General features: G+C 42.0%; 5 protein-coding genes across 12 annotated transcripts; 2 read left to right on the top strand and 3 right to left on the bottom strand.

Moving 5' to 3' along the window:
- Positions 1–173: 173 nt before the first annotated feature.
- FucT6 (alpha-(1,6)-fucosyltransferase) lies at positions 174–7697 on the bottom strand. Of its 3 annotated transcripts, none has more exons than XM_065487950.1 (11): positions 7421–7697; positions 4152–4380; positions 4000–4097; positions 3764–3944; positions 3541–3706; positions 3299–3485; positions 2592–2862; positions 1653–1829; positions 1445–1595; positions 1174–1386; positions 174–877 (listed from the first exon to the last, which is right to left on the bottom strand). In XM_065487950.1, exons 2-11 carry the CDS (start codon positions 4358–4360, stop codon positions 746–748), a joined length of 1785 nt encoding a protein of 594 aa, XP_065344022.1. In that variant the 5' UTR covers positions 4361–4380; positions 7421–7697; the 3' UTR covers positions 174–745. The 3 variants fall into 3 exon arrangements, with proteins under 3 accessions (XP_065344022.1, XP_065344020.1, XP_065344021.1); XM_065487948.1 differs by lacking the exon at positions 7421–7697 and adding an exon at positions 5638–5984; XM_065487949.1 differs by lacking the exon at positions 7421–7697 and adding an exon at positions 5638–5976 and having other exon boundaries at positions 2592–2829.
- A 318-nt stretch (positions 7698–8015) lies between these two features.
- On the top strand, positions 8016–8986 carry Psf2 (DNA replication complex GINS protein PSF2-like protein). Its single transcript, XM_065487975.1, has 4 exons — positions 8016–8294; positions 8362–8470; positions 8531–8692; positions 8761–8986. Exons 1-4 carry the CDS (start codon positions 8050–8052, stop codon positions 8824–8826), a joined length of 582 nt encoding a protein of 193 aa, XP_065344047.1. The 5' UTR covers positions 8016–8049; the 3' UTR covers positions 8827–8986.
- On the bottom strand, positions 8324–10936 carry LOC135942061 (sesquipedalian-1-like). 2 transcript variants are annotated; one of them, XM_065487970.1, is made up of 4 exons: positions 10799–10936; positions 9805–10075; positions 9557–9745; positions 8324–9449 (listed from the first exon to the last, which is right to left on the bottom strand). In XM_065487970.1, the coding sequence occupies exons 2-4, from the start codon at positions 10007–10009 to the stop codon at positions 9172–9174; spliced, it is 672 nt and encodes a 223-aa protein (XP_065344042.1). In that variant the 5' UTR covers positions 10010–10075; positions 10799–10936; the 3' UTR covers positions 8324–9171. The 2 variants fall into 2 exon arrangements, with proteins under 2 accessions (XP_065344042.1, XP_065344041.1); XM_065487969.1 differs by lacking the exon at positions 10799–10936 and having other exon boundaries at positions 9805–10397.
- Positions 10937–10975: 39 nt separating this feature from the next.
- On the top strand, positions 10976–16819 carry LOC135942052 (protein kinase shaggy-like). Of its 5 annotated transcripts, none has more exons than XM_065487953.1 (9): positions 10976–11116; positions 12590–12780; positions 13002–13085; positions 13203–13276; positions 13590–13864; positions 13927–14120; positions 14588–14644; positions 15273–15459; positions 15944–16819. In XM_065487953.1, the coding sequence occupies exons 1-9, from the start codon at positions 11077–11079 to the stop codon at positions 16114–16116; spliced, it is 1275 nt and encodes a 424-aa protein (XP_065344025.1). In that variant the 5' UTR covers positions 10976–11076; the 3' UTR covers positions 16117–16819. The 5 variants fall into 5 exon arrangements, with proteins under 5 accessions (XP_065344025.1, XP_065344023.1, XP_065344026.1 ...); XM_065487951.1 differs by having other exon boundaries at positions 11023–11164; positions 12584–12780; XM_065487952.1 differs by having other exon boundaries at positions 11027–11164.
- Positions 16808–20341, bottom strand: LOC135942055 (leucine-rich repeat-containing protein 58). Its single transcript, XM_065487961.1, has 6 exons — positions 20089–20341; positions 18751–19145; positions 18623–18685; positions 18197–18413; positions 17504–17687; positions 16808–17392 (listed from the first exon to the last, which is right to left on the bottom strand). Exons 2-6 carry the CDS (start codon positions 19125–19127, stop codon positions 17223–17225), a joined length of 1011 nt encoding a protein of 336 aa, XP_065344033.1. The 5' UTR covers positions 19128–19145; positions 20089–20341; the 3' UTR covers positions 16808–17222.
- Positions 20342–21006: the final 665 nt, after the last annotated feature.

Genomic DNA, 21006 nt, shown 5'->3' with positions numbered 1-21006 from the left:
ATGGCAGCGATTATCAAGAATACGCCGTGCGCTCATTAGCCTCGATTCCAAGGTGCGAAGTCAATTTCAACACGTTTGTTTGGCGCCTCTTCTATTCAACGGCAGTAAATCAATACTCAAAGCTATAGGCCCTAAAATGCTTTATAACGATGGAGACCAAAAATAAACGCAGCTTTTCAAATAGCAGTGATGTACAAAAAATTTATTATTCACATCTCAAGTGCACTGACCAAATATACGTTTACAGAACTTAAAATTGAAAGCCAGAGTTTGTATTGCTAGACTCAGGTTTTCTTCACCTATTGGTATTAACACATGAAATTGCACGTTGCTTTCCAATTGAGTTAAAATATCACTTATAAATGTAACAAAAATGCTTTCCTTGGCGTTTCAGGCATAGACACACATCCATACGAACACTTATTGTCTTTGAGGTTACGTGCCTTTGACTTTGGTTGGCAGGCACCCGTTTTCAATTCGCAACGTCCGCGTATTTTGATTTTCCTTGAATCAACCATTATGTGAATTACGTAACAGGATTTCAATTTTACTTTCACTCTCATCACACACACCAAGGAAATTTAAGTTGAAACGATAGAATAAAAACTCGAATTTTAAAATAACGTTTGAGCTATTGAACAGAAGATGAACAAAGATGTTATCACAACCAAATCAAAGAATCAATTCTTGCAAAAACCTACGAAGCGAGCGAGAATGTCGAGAAGTGTGTGAGGGTCCAGTGCCGTCACACTGTTGGAATATCATTTTCACTGGCGCGTTTTTCTTTCTCGTAAGTCGGGAAGTCGGCCAGCTCAGGTCTTTCGATCACTTTGAAGGAGGGGTAGAGACCGACTCGTCCTGTCCTTGTGTTCTTTCCCTGCAAAAATGCAATAGTCAGAAAGAAATCTATCAAGGAAACTCTTGGGATTTGACATTTTAGTATTTGGCAAAACAATTGAATTTGTGTAACCTTTCCTGACGTGAACCTCGTAAATTGGTGGATTTTTCCTATTTAAGCAATTTTTAAAGATAAATCGGCAAAGATTTCAAAATTGTTTTGAAAGTACAATTTTGTTGAAATTTTGTATGAAGACAGAGTATAATGAAACAAATGGTTTTGCTAAACACCAAAATCCTGTGAGTTTCCCTATAAGAGCAAAGTTTAGACCCTACTTTAGAGTAGCCGTCCCAGTGGTTGCCAGCCACGCCGACTATGTCCCCGATCTGCAGGTCGATCTCCTCCTGGCGAGTGGCTTTGTGCTCCATGATGGCCTCTCGGTTGTGGGACCCCTGTCCTCCGTAGTAGTAGATATCGTCCAGGGACCGGTAGCGGTCAGCTGCGTCAGGGTGCAGGTTTTGCATTATTTCATATGCGATTCGACAGACCTAGGCGAGATTTATTTATTACTGAATATTGCCGATTTTTTAAGGTGAAATAACATACTTGAGACGAAAAAGTGCAAACAAGATAGTCGGAAATGGAAAGGAAATGTATATCAATGATAATTCCACTGAGGGAATTGTCTGAGTAGCGAGTTGCAACCGCAGCAGTCTTAGCAATGTCTGCATCTCCGAAGAAATGGTAATTGGGATATCTGCGGGAACAGACAAGAATTTCAGCACACAGATCAATGAATCTAGATGCGGGTTACTTTTCTTTGGCATCTTTGATTACAGATGGATCATCAGAGGCCAGGTAAACCCGACGCTTTTCCACTGGCTTGCTCATCTCGAGCTGCTTGAAGTATTCTTCCACGTGAGTCATGTACTCCTCCAGTGGATGGAATGCAGCTTCTGTGCCCACTTTGTCTGTCCTTCTTATATGTACACTACATGAACAAAAAGTAGATTGTACTCAAACGGATTGTTTAATTTAAATAATTATAGTTATGAGAATAACACAAAAGGGTCCCCTGGTTGTGCACGAAAAAAGAATGCCCAAAATAGGTTAAAATTAAGATCCTGAAAAAATACCAAATGCCTGATGAAAAAATTTCCTTGAAATTTGGAGTAGCCGAAATTTCATCTCAGGATGAAGGCATGAAATTGATGTCTCCGAAATGGACACATAAAAATGACTCAGAGGGAAAAAGTGAGAAAGGGCACCTCTTCTGGCGAACACCGTGTTTAAATTTAACCCGTGAGTTATGCTAAAAATTTTTTATAAATATTAAGCCAATACTTGTGAAATGATAAATTATCCTTGGAGATCGGGGATATAAATAAACAGCTTTGAAGTTTGAAAGCTAAAAGAAATGAGCTGATATAAAATAGTTCCAGCTGTTGAAGCTGGAGATAGTTTTATTGAAAATTACTCACAAGCAGCAGGTACATTATTATAGTATGGCTTAAACCTCTTAATCAGATCACATTACTATATGGAACTATATTACACTTGCAGTTCAGCAACTCGTTAAACGTGTAACGCGCTGCTTGTGAACATAATTATTCATCATTGCAAGTTTAAAATAGCCTCTGTCTTAATAGCCTTAAATTGCATTCGTTAGAAAAGAGGGAAATGAGCATTTCATTAAAAACTTCAAACAAGGATTTAAATTAAAACACGAAGAAAACTTGAAACGGTGACTTACCCCACCACAGGTCTCTGGAAGCCCAATTTTTGTGACGTGTCCTCAAGCATCTTGTAAGTAGAGCTCTGTGGACGCAAGAGGTAGCGCATGAACTGGCTGACCCACCACACCACTGGGTCTCCGTGCAGACGCGAAAGGCGAGGCGCGAGGTCCCGCGGCACGGCCAGCGGGAGCCACGGCGGACGCGGCGACAGAGAGTCCACGATTGGCAGGTCAACCACCTGCGTCTCTGGCTTGCCTGCGTATTTATGAAGAAATTGGTCAATTCGGCCTGCAAAGTCAGGCACGCGCCATTTAGCTTCGCGGTTAAACCACCGCATGAATTGTCTCCTGGTCTTAGTGCAAAATTATGTAAGCCAATAGAGCGCATAAATCTGATGTCGAAAAGCAAAAACAAAATTACAAGCCTGCCAGAATCGACCAGTGCAATAAAATTTAATGTAACTATTATTTCAGAACATTACTGACAAGGAAATTAATTTTGAAATTTCAGGTCATTGTTTTTGAATCCAAAAAATCACTAAAATTTTCAAATTGAAAACCACATCAGGAAAGGCTACACGAATTCAATGGTTTCGCCAAAAACGTCGAAACCTCTTGAGTTTCCTTGTGAGATAAATTACTAATGTAGCAGAATTGCAGTTCTAAATATCGGAATGGTGCGTTTCAAGCTTTTTAATAGCATTCACATAGCATTGTCAATTTACCTGGCCAGTGGCTGTGGGTGGCACCATCTGAAGAAGTGCATGTTTCACTGATAGGCAAGAATATTTCCTCGAAACCCGCCTTGTGGTACCGCCAGCCTTTTGATTTCAGGATCATTGTCCTCTTTGTGCCATAGGCCACTATGAAACAGTAAACAGCGTGGTGGATTTGGCATCCGTATCCACACCCCTAAAATAATTGAATTTTTTAGAGTGCGATCAGCAATGACCAATTTTTAACGCACTTTATTTAAATTGCAGACTAGTTTACGAGCGCTTGAGCAGTCCTTTGGGTTCTGCAAATCATGCAGTCGTTTCTGCAACAAGTCGCTCAAATCCTGCGACTCTTTTATCCTCCAATCTGCAAAACCATCCACTTCTGACAGCTGCTCCGCAGCATGCAGCAAAGACCTGGAAATTTCAACAAAAAAATAACTTTTATGATGGACGACAAGACTAGGTTTGTACCTCTTGTGCTCAATCCCTGTTTCAAGAATGTGACTGATTTTAGTCAGCACCTGTGGGTTGCTTTGAGCTACCTTCTGCAGCTTTTTCAGCTCAGAGCTAAAAAAGTACCACATTTCCTTTGTGCCGTCAATAATCCTTCTTCTAAGCAATTCATATTCCAAGCTTGGTTCCCCATTAGCAGCTGAAAAAAATCAGTGTTATGCCAAGACTGGAACGATGCCAGCGAAAAAACTCACACAATGTATCATAATGATTGAGTTCCGGCTCCGATTTCAATATATCGTCAGCCTGCTTTATTCGTTCCTGCAGATCATTGGAAGACTCTCTGTTGGGTCTGAAATACGTCTTTACGCTTACAACAAAGTTTATAAAGTGGCAAACTGTTTACTTGATATCAGAGAAGAGTTTTCTGAGCTCCGCATTTTGCTTCTTGAGCATGTCAAGGTCTCGAAAGGCGTGTGCCAGTCTTTTGCTCAACATCTGCTCCTCAAAGGACGAAGATGCTGGCGGTGGCGTTTGAAAGAAGGAGCATGCCACCAAGATGAAGAGCAGCAGCAGCCACCCCGCCAGCATCAACAGCATCAGCCGCATCCGCATCGTGCACCAATTTTTACATACTGAAAAACAGTTAGAAAATCGATGTCACTTCAAGTACTCATAACTGAAAGCCTTTAATTATGTATAGCTCATTACTAAATTTTAAAGCATATGTTTTCCTTTAAATATTTGATAAGCTGCTGTTGATTTTTTGGGTATATAGTTGCTGGAATGCAATGCTGGATGTGTAATACAAGCATATTAGACGTTTACAATTTTTTTGCTGAAAACGGTAAAAAATTACTAATTCTCGCTTTTTCTTCACTCAAAACAAAAAGAGAAGCGAAGATGTGGCCACAATTAAAATTGTTTTTGTTACATGATTTCAATTAAAACGTAATTAATTCTTAGAGCGGAGCTCAAAAATTTCAGACAGACTAAATCTAGAATAAGCACCGACTGTGAAGGGTGTTTAATTGAATAGAAATTCAAAGTAATTTAAAGTGGGTAAATATAGTGAATTAATACATAATCGGTTAAAAATATTTTGGCCTTCTGCAGTGGAATTTGGTAGTTTAAGTTTCTATTTTAGTATTTTTCTGACATGGTCAGAGAAAAATAAGACATTACTATTTGTATGACAGACTAAAAACGCAAGTCTATACAGGAGTCTCAGGGGTTTGAAATAAACAAGTCAATATAATATCAACTCAGTACTAGTACAGTTTAAAGTGTTTCTAACAATCTACAAGATGGGCACTTAAGAAAGTAAAACCCGCACTACTCTTGTCAGCGGGCTAAATTAAAAAAATAGATATTAAATACTTTGAGGTCTCAGCCAGCCGTGCCGCGCCACGCCAGCCGGCTAATTTTAAGTCACGTGCAGTCAGCCGCCGTGAATTTGGCTATACTGTTCCAGCCACGCCTGCCGCGGGTCGAAAAATAAAAAAAGTTCCGGAGAAAAAAATTGGCCTCCAAGCAAAGCAATATTAAACTTCACTATTAAAAAGTTTGTCAGCCGCCGGCATAAATGTTAAGCCGCCGCCTAAAATTACGCGGCTGAGACCTATACGAAATACATTATTTTTAGATTTAGCAAATTCTGGCTGATATCTGCATTTTTTTTTAAATAAAAAAGGATTGGAAGAAAATTAGCGAAAAACCTTCTATGAACGCTCAGCGCAGTGAAGGGGAATAATATTAACAATAAAAAAGCTAGCCACAAGCGAGATAACCGAGCTCACAAGTTTAGTGTCCGCTTGACAAATTGACTCTAGCAGAGTGGCAAATTAGGTGCGCGCACAAATTACGGAGCATTCGCCGCAGGGCGAGAGTACCTTTCAGCGTTTGCGTGGCAGCGTGGCCGAGGGGCAACAGGGCACTGAGCGGCAGCTGGCTCATGCTGGCCAGAGGGACAAGCGAAACGTCGATTCGAATCGCTCCTGCCAGTCGGCCAGCTGACACCGGCCGCACTGCGAAGGGCCACATCTACATCACACTTTGAGTGCGAGCAGCGATAAGAACAAGCTTTTGGTTTTAATTGCCTCCACACTCCCGTGCAACAGTGCAAATAAATGTTTGTTTGTGTTCTTTTCATCACTGTGAACTAAAGGATTACCGGGATTTTCACGTGGAAACTGCTATGTAGGGCAGCACTGAAGATTTCTAATCCGCAGATTTAAAACCTTAATGCCGCTTTTATATAAATAAATTGTATTCAGAACTGCAGGAAAAGAAGGTAAAACCAGCAGTTTAGAGACCGAGAAAAAAGTTTAATTTTGAATCTGCTGAACTTTTCAGTGTAAAATTCACAAAGTATTGAAATGGGTGCGATTGTATAAGTGAGAAGCCTGATATATAATCTATTGGCCGAGAAAAAATTATTTGCGTATTTTTTTTTCAGACAACATCCTTATCCCAGTACGAACTTTATGCGAAGAAACAATTCTTGGAAAAATGAGCAAACAAAAACAAAGTCGATGAGATTTTTTTCTTTTCGAATTCCTCTTGAGGTTAGAGACTCCCATGTTGTGTTCTGAATGTGGGGAGGTGTGGAGCATAGTTGCTCTGCTGATCCGCAATAAAATCACTTTGAATCTAAATCCAAGCAAACAAAAAATATACTACAATTAACCTCTGCGATTTTTACTCAACAATAAAAAAGAGGCAGGATGGATTTCACGCCCGTTTATGAAAAATTAATCACATTTCGCAACCACAGTTATTACGTTTTCACCACCATAATTTTCATTTAAAAAATAATTCATATGGAAACTGGCTTAAAGTCTGCAGGAACTGAAATTTTTCCATCCATTATAAATTTTAGTAGGACTTTGTTTCCAATCTTCTCTATTTCTGTTCATGGTCGTACCTAACAATGTAATTAAAAGCTGTGACCGAAGACAGCTTCTGCTATTTTAGCATCCAGGGAAACAGCTTATTTGGTCTTTGGCCCCTTGGCAGGTTTCCTTTTGGCACATTGGAAGGAGGTTGAAACCGCGACACTGTTTCTCGCCCTCCGTGTGGTGTACATCATTCGCTTGCACGCGGCCTTAAATGCGTCAAAGCTATAATGTGATTTGCCTGCACTGTACGATATGCACACTTCATGAATGCGAATTATTTCATTGCAGGGGAGGGGGAGGAGAGCCAAATTTGCTCAGTTAATCCATAAAATACTGCATCCTGCTGCAGATAGAGATCATACTCAACGCTGAAGTGATGAATGAATGAGGAGCGAGCAGCGAGCCCTAATGGGCGTATCAAGTGATGTGTGTGCATTATAATACACGTCAACTTTTTACAAATCGTGCAGCTGCACTACACATGTTAGCTGCTATTTGTGGCTATGTATATAAATTAATTTAAAATATCTATTAGATTAGCATGCCAGTTAGAAAACCTAAAAATTTTCGCCGTGTTACTTCAAAATTCCATAAAAATGGTTTTCTATATCGCAAGTTTGTAACCGGAAAAACAAAAAATGACATGTCATCGTTTTGAAATATTTCCATGAAATCGAATTTCTCTATAAAATCAGAACGAAATGCGTCGATGATGAAATGAAAATCCTTGAGAGAACAAATAAAAATAAAACATTTTTTTAAAATCATTGCATACCTCCTTCAGGCTAAAGTCATCATAGCGCTCGATTCACACGGGCGAATCGACCGACTGCTGCAGAGAAGATCAATTTTGCTTGATTATAAATGCCGATAATTCATGTCGGTTTCTATATTTTACAATCACCAACTAAAAGTCCACTTCGTTGTCTGAAGGGTTAAATATCACCTTCAATATCTTCTTTGCTAGAAACACACTTTACGAAACACTGTACGTAGTCAACATTTTGAATCCTTCCTGAAGAGATAAAGAACAACAAACGAATCGGCAGTCCCCCAACAATTGCCTAAATACACGTTAATATAATAGGTGTTATTTGCACTATTCCATGCCCATCAATGGTCATTGACCTTTCGCGTGATTCTTTTGACAAAATTGTTCTGATTTCAATCACTCAATCGGCTCTAAACGAAAATATTGATAAAGTTCTCATTTTTCACCTGGAAAAATGTTTGTGGATCCCTTTAATTGAATTAAAGGGCAGGCAAGTGTCAGTGAAAATATTATTTACAGCGTCATGTGCAAATAGTAGTTTCACGATGTGTTTTGAGGCGTTCCCGCTATCAGAAAAATCTCCTTGACTTAAAAAGCGCGCGAGTGTCTCTAGTTTCAAGTTATAAACAAACATGGACACGTGCGAAGTCGAGTTTCTCGCTGAGCGCGAGTTAATCAGTATCACACCTAATTTCGACCTCGGCGTCCTCCATCTGATCTCAGGGGACTTTGGACCTTTCAAGGCAGGTCTGCCTGCCGAGGTGCCGCTATGGTTGGCCATCAATTTGCGGCAGAGACGGAAGTGTCGCATCATGCCGCCAATTTGGCTGAATGTTAAGACCTTAGAGGAGATCAAAGAAAGGGAAACACAGGAAAAGTACGTGATAAACTACTTAAACAAAAAGGTCTAGAAAACAGGATTTTAATGTACACATTAATTTCAGGCTGTTTACAAAAATGCCCAGTGAACATTTCATGGAAGTAGCGCAATTGCTTTTGACTGCAGCGTCAGAAGATATTCCTCAGGCGGGAGAAATTAAAGTCGTTTTAAAGGTGAAAAATAACAATTCTTACCATAACATTCTTTTTGCTAAACTGACATAATCATAACAGGATATCTGGGACTCAAGACAAGCTAAAACAAGAGCCTCTTGTTCTTTGCTGCTGCAAGACGGTGGCAAACACGCAAGGGTTGACAATTTAACCTTAATGGAGATTAACAGCGTTCGGCCGCTCCTTCCACATTCCATGGACATGATTCGGCGTCTTCAAATGGTATGTATTGATATTTTCATGAGCAAACGTAACAGGTTTTTTACTTTTAAATATTTTAAATTTTGTAGGAAAGTTCCATGGAGGCTCAAATAAGCCAAACTCAGGGCAGCTCTTTTGCTTCGCCATCCCAATAGTTGAAGCAGATTAAGTTGGACTGGGACACTGGAGTACCTGTAAGTTTCGGCTTCAAATATTGGGCATTACAACCTGCTTTTGGTTATGCGACCCAACTACCAAATCAATTGAATATTATGTGAACTTGTTGTAAAATATATTTTGCTATCTCAAGGTAAATGTTTTGTTAAATTCACAGCAAAACACTCTAGGTGAAAACAAAATCATTCACTATGGTTTCTAAATCTATATTATTTACAAACATGAGGTAACAAGGTGGTGAAATTTTAAGAGAGACGTTTATGATGACAGGTTCAAGTGAAGTTAAGTATCACACGTTAAATAACAGATAACATTAATTTAAGTTAAATAGCAACAAGAAGGTCAGGGTCATTTGTGGTGGGTCGAATGGGGCACAAGTCTAAAATCATTCTCCCGTACGCGACGTGTAGTTCATTGAACGTCGAGCTCCTCTGTCGAAATAGATCTTCAGGTCGGTAGCTCGAACGCATGTTCTGCGACCTTTGATGCGCAAGTGACACCGTTATCGCTGCTCCCTGAGGCGTGGCGTCTTCTTTTTTGTTGAAGGGGTTGTGCCTTTGCCTAGGTGGCGCTGAAGGGTAGTTGTTACTGCTTGCGCACTCTGAAAATTGAAAATATTTGTCAGTACAATATAATGTAATAATGATAGTGAGAAAAATACTTCTATTATTTAAATTAAATAGCAATCAGAATCAGCAAACAGCGTACCATCTATGTCATCCAGTTGTTTTTGTAACTCTGCTACCATTAATTTCATAAAGTCATAACTTGCGCAAGAAAGAACCTTCATCCAGCCTTCCATCGATTCTTGCGATTCGGCTGCCAAATAATAGCTCCTGTTCCCAGGGCCGTGAAAAACGATTTTAAACCCGAAATTCTCCTCATCTTCAGTGAGCTCTGCAATTTTGGTGGAGATTTAAATTTTTGATCGCAGGAACCCGTCGCTCTTAGTATACCGATCGTGCATCCCTCCAAAATGACGATTCCTACAGGCTCTTTGTCAGTCTTCTTCTCAAAGTAGAAAAGCAGATTTCCCTTAAGGACGAACCATCTCTTCTGGTACCCTTTGTTTGTTTCGCCCCTCTTGAGCAGAAAGCCCTCTCGGTCGACAGGCGTTGAAGAAGTCGCGAAAGCAGCTAAGTTCTTCTCATTGATCTTCATTTTCAGCGCAACTGATTGTGAGAACCCAGCCGTGTCATCTGTCAGAAGGGTGGAGCCATATATGCACTGAAAAGCCGTGCGCTTTTACAAATTACTGCTATCAACACTCTAAAACTAGTAGGCATGCGCACACGCCTTCAATCAAGAGGTGCGTGCAATCGAATTTGGTGTAATCGGATGAATAATAACGGAATACGTAGAAACGCAATTTTGCAAGCAGTTTGCCTAGGAATTTCTGTGAAATGCAGCGCACATTTTTTATCTTGTTTGCTTGGTCTTGCACTTATAAATTTTATTTGCTGAAACTCGACCCCTACGCGCGGAGAAACCAGTATGCAATTTGGCGGACACAGTTACCAAGCGGGTTGCAGAACTTCTTAAATTATTTTCCTCATTATCATAATCATATTAATTTTTCTTCTTATTTCTACTCTCGTCATCGAACCATGCTATTTTCCTGCGACGGAATTGCGTTTTCTTTAAAATTGCGTCGAATTAAAATCAGATTCACGCGTCAATTTCGAAGAGAAGAGTATAATCCCTTGGCCCCATGTATTTTATGTTCGCGCGTTCGTAATGCGGCGCTGCGGATTTGTCCAATGCCAACGCTGTCTCCCGATGACGTGAACGGCCGGCAGAGAGGGGAGGTAAAGAAAAATGGGATTTCAGCGGTTCGGCCCATCATCGATAGCGATAAGAGCTTCGATGAAGAGCGGAGAGAAATTTCACGCGAGAAAAAATGGATTTAAAATTTTGGAATTTCAACCAAGGTACTTTATTCTTACTTACGACTAGATTAGATTTTGAAAATGCCCTCTTGTTTGGGTAAAAAAGGTGGAAGAGTTTCACTGGAATCGACCGATCTCGATGATAGGTGGGGGCGTGACGTCACAATCGGGCGAGATCGGGCCGACGGCCATGTTGATCGGCGTTGAAGCGACTGAAGTAATAGTGAAGTGTTTTCTGGTCGAATTCGGGCCGAATACGTTAAGTGTAGAGCCTTCGGTGGCGAAGCTGTGGACGCGCGGACGATGTGACGACACCCACGGCCTCTAGACAGCCGAGCAATGAGCGGCGGACGCCCCCGGACCACCTCCTTTGCTGAGGGTAACGCCAAACCTCCAAACCCTGCCCCCGGAGGCATGAAAATAAGTAGTAAGTGCCCCCGCTGTACCTTCGGACCTGCGGCCCCTCTGCGAGGCACCGCTCCGAGCCGTACCTGCGCCGCCCCCGACAAATCTCCGGCCCCCGCACGCCCCCGGAGCGCGTCGCGCGCCCTGCTCCCGAGTGCACCGCGAGAAACGGGCCCTCTATTGAGCTGCGTTCTCGCCAATTTGTATGTCAGCGGATCAGCTGATTTTGACGCAGCGGCCGAATTCGGCGCGCCCGTCGGCCGCCCCGTGCACCCAGCATGAGCTCCGAGGCCTCGCCCCCTCCGCCGCTGCCGAAAAAACGGTGCCCCCCGTCCTGCCCTTGTCGCTGGGCGACCCTTCGCTGTGTGCCCCGGCCCGGCCGCGGTCCCCCTTGGGTCCCAACTAGGTTCGCGTCATTCGAGCCCGTCCGCCTCTGTGCGTGCCGAAGGAAGGCCACTGCGGATCGCGACGACCGCGGACCACCGTCGGCCCGAGCACTGGCTGGACGAACTTGACCTAGTTCAAATATACTGAAAAGTAGCCGTATTATAATACATTCCCCTAAGACGAGAGCTGCTGTTGCGTTGTCCGTAGGTGCATGCACGCTCGTCGTGTGTGTGCGCCTTGTTAATTATTGACAGGCTGCTAATTTGTCGCCGAAATTCGCACTTTCCGAACAAGACAGAGGCGGCGGCAGTTTACAACCATTGCTCCTAGATCGAATCCGTGGATTGATGGCACAGATTTTCCGCACTACCGAGCTGCGAAAGCGAGAGAAAAGAGAAAAGATGTTTAACTGAAAGAAATGGATCAGTTAGATAGTATTATACTTAAGTTGGTAGCGTATAAATTGGATCATGCACTTGATTTCATGAATTTCTTTCGCATAGAAAATTGGACTTCCCTCAATTAAGTAATTTAATTCAGATCCCTGATATCATTAGTGTGATATTTCCGTGTTTCTACAAAACATTTTTGTAGAAACAGTAAAACAAAAGCTCTACTTATCACTTACAAGGCTGAGTCTGATTTTAATTTTCAAACCTTATCATGAACCCAAACGTGCGACGACATCAACTCCTTGGTACACGAAAATTCCCTATGCAGCTATTATTTATCAATGAGCTTCCGCGTCGCGAAAGCCATACAAGAATTTTCCCGTTTTGCAAGAGCACAAAATTCAGTGCCAAGTTGAACGCCCGTCCGTCCGTCCATCACTTTCCATCGGATTCCCTCCGCGGCGCAAGGTGTCACGCAGAGAGGTGCTGCTGTCAATTAATTGCTAAGTGAGAGTCCAGTTAAACCTAAATTCCTGATTAGTGGAACGATTTAAACGAAATAGCAGCCTAAATTGGTTTGGAACTTTAGTGGCACAGCTTTTAGAATTTTTAAGGCGTGCAGTTAATCGCGCATACTGATTTGGTGTGGTTGCCCCTTGTGGATTTAGGTAAGGACGGCAGCAAAGTGACGACGGTGGTGGCGACTCCTGGGCAGGGCCCTGACCGACCTCAGGAGGTGTCCTACACGGACACCAAAGTCATCGGTAATGGTAGCTTTGGCGTTGTGTACCAAGCGAAGCTCTGCGACACGGGTGAGATGGTCGCCATTAAGAAAGTACTCCAGGACAAGAGATTTAAGGTGAGCCCCTCATTCCGGAATTTTCCGAAAATCTTTTCTTTAGTGCCAAGCACGGCACTAAAAAAATGATAATTTCTAAACCTCATATCTTTCGATAAATTTAAAATGCGCAGTTGATTCCTTCCCTCGTCTGACGAAGCACATTTAAAAGATGCGTGATAGTCAATAAATATTCGACCTGCCGCTAATCTCCGCCCTATTCTTTTGAATTTCTGTTCCAGAATCGAGAACTGCAGATAATGCGACGGCTCGAGCACTGCAACATAGTCAAACTCAAATATTTCTTCTACTCAAGTGGAGACAAGGTAATTTATCCCCATCAAAAATGCATCTCTCGCGTGATGATGCTCACCCTCGCATCAGTATCGAGCTGCGACTTCTAAATTTGTACTAAGGCTCGCTTTCCTTCTCTCTGCTCACAGAAAGATGAAGTGTACTTGAACCTGGTGCTTGAGTACATTCCTGAAACGGTCTACAAAGTGGCGCGCCACTACAGGTGTGAATCAAATTTTTCCTCCCGCTCCAATTTTGCACCCCCTAATTTCATACATGAAGCACTGATATTAATGTTTATCTTGATTCAAAGTTGGGTTTAATCCACCAAGACGCAACTATTGGTATTGATTGATTGTTTTTCACAAAATTAGATCATTCGCTTTTAGTTCCTGTCAAGTTGCCAAGTCATAAAAAATTTGCTAATCTAGTCACAAACTGAACTATACGCTGACTAGGAAGTCCTGATTCTGTTAATTAAATAGTCTAGATCAGATGAATTACGTAAGTCAACTGATTATCGTCCTTTTTTGCAGTAAATCGAAGCAGACGATCCCAATCAGCTTCATAAAGCTGTACATGTACCAGTTGTTCCGTAGCCTGGCATACATCCACTCACTTGGAATTTGCCACCGGGATATTAAACCACAGAACCTTCTACTTGACCCTGAAACAGGGGTGCTCAAGCTCTGCGACTTTGGCTCAGCAAAGCACCTGGTCAAGGCCGAGCCCAACGTCTCCTACATCTGCTCCAGATACTACCGCGCCCCAGAGCTCATCTTTGGTGCTATCGACTACACCACCAAAATCGGTACGTTCGACTGCACCTAGATCCCGGCCGGCGGCTCACTCACCTGTTTTTATTTGCGGCAGATGTGTGGAGCGCAGGGTGCGTGCTGGCTGAACTCCTGCTAGGCCAGCCCATCTTCCCGGGCGACTCTGGCGTGGACCAGCTGGTGGAAATCATCAAGGTGCTGGGCACCCCCACGCGAGAGCAGATACGAGAGATGAATCCCAATTACACCGAGTTCAAGTTCCCCCAGATAAAATCGCATCCCTGGCAGAAGGTGAGAAAGAGAAAAAGTCTAGACAAGTTGTCTTTGAAGTGCTCTGAAAGAGAGCGAGGAACACCACCACTGTTGTTGTTAGTGAGAAGGGAAGGGGCTTTTGTTTGGGGTCGGAGATGGCGGCGAGCTTTCTCACTCTGCTCTCATTACAGACGGGAACTTTGTTTGATGTAAATAAATGCATTTAAAAATTACTTAATTAGAGAAAATAATGAACAAATTTTGTGCCAAAGTTAGTCTTCTTATTGGACACGATAATTCAAAATAATCTTATGATTATTCGCATATTTTAGGGACTTATCAGCTTGCAAAAATTGTTCAGTTATTTCTATCCTAAAACATACTTAAACCTAATATGAATTTGAATACTGTGCACGGCCATAAACGTGCATCCACGTTGACCTGGTTAGAGAGCTTTGAGCTAATAATGTTAAGAGGCACAACTGACCGTGTCTTTGGCGTTGCAGCTGATGCTCGAAAGAATGTCCATGCCCAAAAGCACCACCGAGCACCAGCGCATCCGAGTGAGTATCCACAACCAAGCACAGTCGACTCCCTTCTCCCTCGCAAATGACTTTTGTTTATTTGGTTCGGATTTTCCTCTTTTATTTGGATTACGGAATGGATTTCTTGTGAAGAGTCCTGCTGATTAATGGCGTGACATTCGATTGTTGGCCTGACAGTTTAGGGCCACCAACTCCTTGTTAACCAAAGTACTGTTGACTTGATGGAATCCTGACTCTTTGCTCAGAGATTAACCCCAATTTTTATCTTTTTTTCCTAATAATCACTGTTGTCATGTGCTTGTTTGTGCTTCAATTCGCTCGGACGCTCTCGTGAACGAACATTTAGCCGGCCACTGACTGACCCTGCAGAATCGTATTTTTAATAACTTCAAAGCACGCCTTAGTTGGCCTCTGGAATCACTTTCACTGCAGACCAGCTCTGGTGGGACTACACATCTTAACACTGGCAAAGGAAAATGCTGAAGTATTGGTGAAAACACAGTTGTGGACGAAAGCCTTAACGGAGTGCATTGAAGTACTACTCGTCCACAATTGTGTCTTCACCTCTTTCGTACTAACTGATTTCTGCGCGTAGCAGCCGAACGCACGATGCATCGACTGATGGGAAATTATTTGCCTGTTGCAGGTGTTCCGAACGCGAACGCCAGCAGAAGCAATCGACCTAGTGTCCCGGCTGCTGGAGTACACGCCTGGGTCTCGGATCTCGCCACTTCAGGCGTGCGCCCACAGCTTTTTCAATGAGCTCAGGGAGCCTAACACACGTCTGCCCAATGGCAGGGAACTACCCCCTCTCTTTAATTTCACTGAACATGGTAAGTCCAATTTTCATCGCCACTTGCCACACAGGTAATTTTAAGAAAACAATGACTAGTCTTCTGTGTTTAGTTAATCGGCTATTTTTGTCCTTGCTACGTAAGATACTATTGACGATATGTGTATCTCCTGAATCGTGCAAGCCATTACAATAAATTCTCAATTTCTTGAACAATTTGGATTATCGTAAAAATACAAAAAATATTAAATATAAAACTATTCGGTTAACAGAATTTTTTTATATTTCAATAAAATTGTTAATTAAAATGTAAAATTGCGTCTTAAATCGTTAAGAATTATTCCATCCTATCAATCAACTAATATATAATAGAACCCTATAAATATTTATTTGCTGATTGATTAAATGGTATTGGAAGAGTCTGAAGTAATGATGTTCAAGTAGACGTAAAAGTTTCAACTTTCTATAAATTAATCCTTGCCTTGAACAGCGGTAATAATAGCATTGTTATTCATGTGTTTCAGAATTGTCAATCCAGCCACAGCTGAATGCAGAGCTGATCCCGAACTACCAGCAGGAACGGTCGGGAGGGGCGGCAGGGCCAAGCGTTGCCCCTGTGGAAGCAGGCTCATCGGTTGCGGCGGAATCAGTGCCGACGGGGGGCGAAGCCAGCCCGACAGGTGGGGGTGTAGCCTAGGCGCCCACCAAACGCCGCCGCTCGAGCCCCCGGCAGCCAGACCAGTGTATGCATTAATCTTCAGTGTCGCAACCTGTATTTGAAAGAAAAGAAAGAAAGAAAAGAAACTAGAGCAAAGTAGCCTCCTCCTCAATGACTTTCCTTGGAGGAAAAATTAAGCAAAAAAATGCGCGCACTCTTTCTCTTCGTAGGCGGTAGTGGAGGCAGCCTTTGAGGGCCCTGGCACCCCTAAGGGGCCCGTTGGGGGCTTTTTGATATAAATAAACTATATTATCTTGTTAGGGAGGCTGTCCGTTCTTGTTGATTGGTTGTTGAGTTGTTGAGCTGCTGCTGATCTTAACTCTTTCAGTTTCTCTTCTCATTTCGATATAAAGCCCGTGCGTTGTCGTGTGTTTTAAATTGGTCGCTGTACATAATGCTGCCCCACCAGCCCCATTTCCCACCCTGTTCAGCCCTCACAGTTGTTTTAGTCGCAAACAGCCGCCCTTTCCCTCCTACTCCTCCTTCTCCTCCTACTTGAAAATCGAAACCAAGTAATTCTCATCCCCCCACAGTCCTGGCCCCCTCCCAAGAGCAAAAGATGTATCTAATCTGTTTCTGACGAAGCACCCTCACAAGTTTAAAATTAAAAATTGCATTAATCAATTACGATTGACAGGAAATAAATATTACAAATAAAGATACCAATACATTGCTGTACAAAGTAATATCTTTTATTTTTCTGCCAAACTACACCGTATCGTCTAATTACAAAATTGTGAGTTGTACAACTATTGTTTAGTGTATAGAAATTAGTATCACGATGTTGCTATCATTTTTAGTTTGAACTTTGTGCAGATTTTACAAGAATGATAAGAGAGACCTCTTGAGCTCGCAGACGAGACCGACAAAACCACCACCCGTCCGGCGGTTAGCGTTAGCGCAGAGATACCGTGTGTCTGTTTGTAAAGCGTAAACACATTTATACGTTTGTCCTTCTCTCAGTGAATTTGGCACGCGAGTTAATATCATTTGTTGGTGCGTCAGAGCGGGAAGCAAGAGATGCGCACCCTCAACAAGTATATTTATAGACGTATAACAAGATTTCCTGGTTTGTTGCTCCAAACTCAGCCAAGCAGCACCTTGCGCAAAAGGCGTTGGCCCGCCTCCGGGGGCAGATCGGCGTCCGGACCGTTGGCACAGCGCTGGGAACACAAGTAGTGCAGAAGGGGCACTCGGTATTTGCCGCAGAAGTCTACAAATTTGACGTGCTCCACGCGGCTGTCGAAAAACACGCCTGAAAACGATAGCATCTACCGTTAGAGGGAGAAATGTTTATTTTATTAACTTAAAATTAAATGTCATAATTTTTGTCGGTCTATAAAAACAAATTTTATTTTATTTTTACCCTGGCACATGGGATTGACGCAGTGGTGGGCAGTGTCAAGGTACTTCTTCAGGGTAAGGGGCAGGGTCGAGTATGGGAGCCGATTCGAGGAGACAACACGCGCAGCCAGTTCGCGCAGGGTGGGCACCTGCTGGGCCATGTCGCGCACAAAACGCACCACCAGCGGGTTGTCACGTAGACTCAGCTGCGGCCAAGACACAAGAGATATAAATTATTCATTTGACTCACTCTCCGAAACACGGCAAGGGGGCCGTCGAATATTTTATTATGTACATACATACGAGGGTAGAATGAATGCAAAGCAAATTGCTTGTAAAAAGAAATCGATTTTTGGGTGTTTTCTCCCTTGACTCTATTTGGAGCAGACTAAATTTGCACCTAAAACCGATCAATTTTCAGTGTAGTCCAAATTACCATAAAATGAAGGTCAGGAAGTAGTTTACATTAAATTATTTTGTTTTTATCAGATAATAAGTACAAATTAATTAGATGATATCGAGATTATTGTCACCCCGGCAACAATGAAAAGAATTTCTGTGGAGCCTTCTTATCTGGCTTATCTTATGCACGTGCTTCAAACGGCAGGCGCGAATTGAATGTGTTACGTCAATCGGAGACGTGTCCCACTTAAAATTTGCCAGACATGTCTAAATTTAGAATAAAAGGTTAATTTGATAAAAAAAATTAACGCACCTCTCTTAATCCCCTTAAACCGACGATTTCCTGAGGAAGCGTACGGAGCTGATTCTTATGTAGCAGGAGTGAACGCAGATTTTCCAGCTGCGCGATGCACTGAGGGAGCGCTCTCAATTTGTTGTCGCACAAAACCAACGCAGTCAGGGTCAGCATGTTTCCTAAAGTGTGTGGCACCTCCACTAATTGGTTCCCACCAAGGTACAAAATCTGCAGACTAATATATTTACACCAATTATTGCAAGAAAAAAATTTTGATAGAATATGTGATCTCAAAATTAAATTTATGCAAATTCTAAAAATGTTATTTTTTGTAAAAATTTAGAGTGAACAAGAGCATTAATGTTTTTATCAAATACCAAGCTCTCATTTCGGAACTGACTAAATAAGATATCAATTCAAAGGTTTTACGGAAAAAATACTTACTTTTCCAGCTTGTCTATGGCTGAGGGAAGCGATTCCAATACATTTCCTCCCATATACAAGTATCTACGCGGGAAATATATAATTTTATAATTTATTTTCCAGAAAAACAACACAAAATAAAAACCTACTTGAGGTTTGTCAACTCGAGGATGGGCAAGGGAAATTGTTTAAGACCGTTTCCGGAGAGATTCAGTTGGCGCAGGTTTTTCAGGCTAGCCATCCACTTGGGCAGGTCGGTAAGCCTGTTGGATCGGAGACTCAGTTTCTCAAGCTTGGCACATTGCTGTAGGACGGACGGCACCTCGGTCAGGGCATTGCAACTGAGGTTGAGCGTATGTAGCCGGCGGAAGCGGCTCATCGTTTTCGGGTTCTCCTGCTTGTCACCGCTGGCCGACAGCACGAGCCGCTCCAGGTTGCCGGCCACCGCCTCCGCGTTTCCCATCTGCGACGCGTCCAGCACGCCCTCGGATCCGCTGTCGTCTGACCCCGACGAAGACCATTCCATTTTTTCCTCTCTATTTCGCTGAAAAATGCGCTGAGATAAATAAATGCGTACTCACTAATGAGAGAGGCAGATGCCGAATGGAGATTAGGAGCAAAATCGAAGAGCAGCGTGCGCGGCTCGTTAATTTATGCAGCGTTAATATTGTCATTTTATGATTTGCAAAAGTAATTAGTTTTATATGCGTTCATTGTCTTCTTGGAAATTGTTGTTGTTTTTATTAAAGATTTAAAACGTAAAATCTGACCCAGTTTTTCTTTAATACGTCGTTTTTACTCTTCTATTTCTTGAGTTTGTATTTGAATGCCTTATCTTTTGAAGACATGAAATTCATTTTTGTTTTTTAATTGAATGGTATTGAACTAACAATTTTTTGATATCATTGCTATTTTTCAGTAAATCAATTTTTCTTAAAAATGTGAAATACGCGAAATACGTGATAATTGTTCTCTGTTATATAACTTTATGACTTATGACTCTTCATGCTCCTAAAAATTTCATTTTATATTGTCATCTATATCTATCATTTTTTAAATGGAAAGAGGAAATTGTGCAAGATGAGCCTGTCAATCCTAAAGGGCAGTGGCCGATAAAATAGCGAGAAAAACGCGTGTTCAACAGTCTCGGGCGACCGCGACACAAAATCTCAGCAGCCCGTCCTTGAAAAACAAGAGAAAAAATTACGATTTAATTTTTTACCCTTTCTCTCCAGTCAGCGCTGGAAATTTAGGAAAAAATTAACCGCAATTATAATGAAGTCTCGTTCCTTTTTGATTGGAGGAGCGCATCGCTTAATTAGCATTACGTCTAAAATTGCCGAATTAGCTCTCGCGTAACACACTTTCGCGAGCGACCGAGCCTATAATTACTTACATAAGCAACGATAATTAGCAGGTGGAGCGCGACGGCACCGAGCCAAATTTTGAAGAAAGACAGACACTGGACGGGAGGAAATTATTCTTACCTGCTTTTATTTAAACTGGATGAGAGCGAAGACGATGCACAGATGATACCGAATAGTCTGTGGAATGCTACTGACAATGAGCCCGCTTAGTTTCTACCGCTGCTTGTTATCTCTGTATCGGCGGCAGGTTCTCTCCATTCCTCGCTGTTGCCCCAATCGGTTGTTGCTACATTAAATGGCCGCTCACTCTTGAAGATGAAGTGGGGACACCAGCCGGAGTGGGGGCATCATTCGCTGGACACATGCATGACCTTTGTCCCTGCCCAATATTTTGTCAGCAACATCTTTCGCCTCTATATCAACTAAAAGTACTGGGTATAGCTGCCGTCTGTCGCAACATTTCTCAGGAGGACCATCAGCGGCGCACGATCGATTCTACTTATTGTTACAAAATATAACCAATTTTTTATATCTCTCAGGATTTCTTGACTTGGAAAATTATTTAAAAATTATAAAAGCCTTTTGTTGAATTGTTTGAAAATGATAAATTACTAGTTACTCAAATTGCTTTGTCGATATCTGACAAAAGATAATCAAGAGACTTTATAAAACCTAGCAGTCAACAACCTTTAAATGAAGTTGAGTATGTATTATATGCGAGAAAGTGCTTGATGCAAATAATAGAATAATCAGAGTAGTGGTATACACGTGCACTTGAAGAGCGAGTGGACAAAATAGTGCAAGGAGACTGCCGTTATCTCTCAATCAAATAACATCTTCTACTCGTCTCGTATTGTATCTCGCTCATACTATTATATTATTTAAATGAGGTAGTTAGCAACAACCATTTGATAGTAGATATTGGAAACCCTCATCAGCAATTTGTTTTTATGAAGAAGTTTGATTAATTGGCTGCATTGAAACAACAAAATCCCCAGACACACTTGAAACTGCTGCGTTTTCCTGATCGATTACGTG

Source organism: Cloeon dipterum, chromosome 4 (genome assembly GCF_949628265.1).
Source record: "Cloeon dipterum chromosome 4, ieCloDipt1.1, whole genome shotgun sequence".
In the NCBI taxonomy this organism is placed as follows: Eukaryota; Metazoa; Arthropoda; class Insecta; order Ephemeroptera; family Baetidae; genus Cloeon; species Cloeon dipterum.
The sequence above is the reverse complement of the archived record's forward strand: the minus strand, read 5'-3'. Positions and strand labels throughout refer to the sequence as shown.

Excerpts from the sequence above, each read along its gene's own strand:
- FucT6 (XM_065487948.1), bottom strand. The coding sequence starts at position 5,788 with ATGTGGCCCTTCGCAGTGCGGCCGGTGTCAGCTGGCCGACTGGCAGGA. Across the intron at positions 4,098-4,151 it reads AAACTCTTCTCTGATATCAA|ACCCAACAGAGAGTCTTCCA; the intron begins GTAAACAGTTTG and ends GACGTATTTCAG. Across the intron at positions 2,863-3,298 it reads CACCCACAGCCACTGGCCAG|GCCGAATTGACCAATTTCTT; the intron begins GTAAATTGACAA and ends CTGACTTTGCAG.
- Psf2 (XM_065487975.1), top strand. The coding sequence starts at position 8,050 with ATGGACACGTGCGAAGTCGAGTTTCTCGCTGAGCGCGAGTTAATCAGT. Across the intron at positions 8,295-8,361 it reads GAAAGGGAAACACAGGAAAA|GCTGTTTACAAAAATGCCCA; the intron begins GTACGTGATAAA and ends CATTAATTTCAG. Across the intron at positions 8,693-8,760 it reads TGATTCGGCGTCTTCAAATG|GAAAGTTCCATGGAGGCTCA; the intron begins GTATGTATTGAT and ends TAAATTTTGTAG.
- LOC135942061 (XM_065487970.1), bottom strand. The coding sequence starts at position 10,009 with ATGAAGATCAATGAGAAGAACTTAGCTGCTTTCGCGACTTCTTCAACG. Across the intron at positions 9,746-9,804 it reads TTTGGAGGGATGCACGATCG|AGCTCACTGAAGATGAGGAG; the intron begins GTATACTAAGAG and ends CCAAAATTGCAG. Across the intron at positions 9,450-9,556 it reads ACAACTGGATGACATAGATG|AGTGCGCAAGCAGTAACAAC; the intron begins GTACGCTGTTTG and ends TTCAATTTTCAG.
- LOC135942052 (XM_065487951.1), top strand. The coding sequence starts at position 11,077 with ATGAGCGGCGGACGCCCCCGGACCACCTCCTTTGCTGAGGGTAACGCC. Across the intron at positions 13,865-13,926 it reads CGACTACACCACCAAAATCG|ATGTGTGGAGCGCAGGGTGC; the intron begins GTACGTTCGACT and ends TATTTGCGGCAG. Across the intron at positions 14,121-14,587 it reads AATCGCATCCCTGGCAGAAG|CTGATGCTCGAAAGAATGTC; the intron begins GTGAGAAAGAGA and ends TTGGCGTTGCAG.
- LOC135942055 (XM_065487961.1), bottom strand. The coding sequence starts at position 19,127 with ATGGAATGGTCTTCGTCGGGGTCAGACGACAGCGGATCCGAGGGCGTG. Across the intron at positions 18,414-18,622 it reads GCCATAGACAAGCTGGAAAA|TCTGCAGATTTTGTACCTTG; the intron begins GTAAGTATTTTT and ends TAAATATATTAG. Across the intron at positions 17,688-18,196 it reads GTTTAAGGGGATTAAGAGAG|CTGAGTCTACGTGACAACCC; the intron begins GTGCGTTAATTT and ends TCTTGGCCGCAG.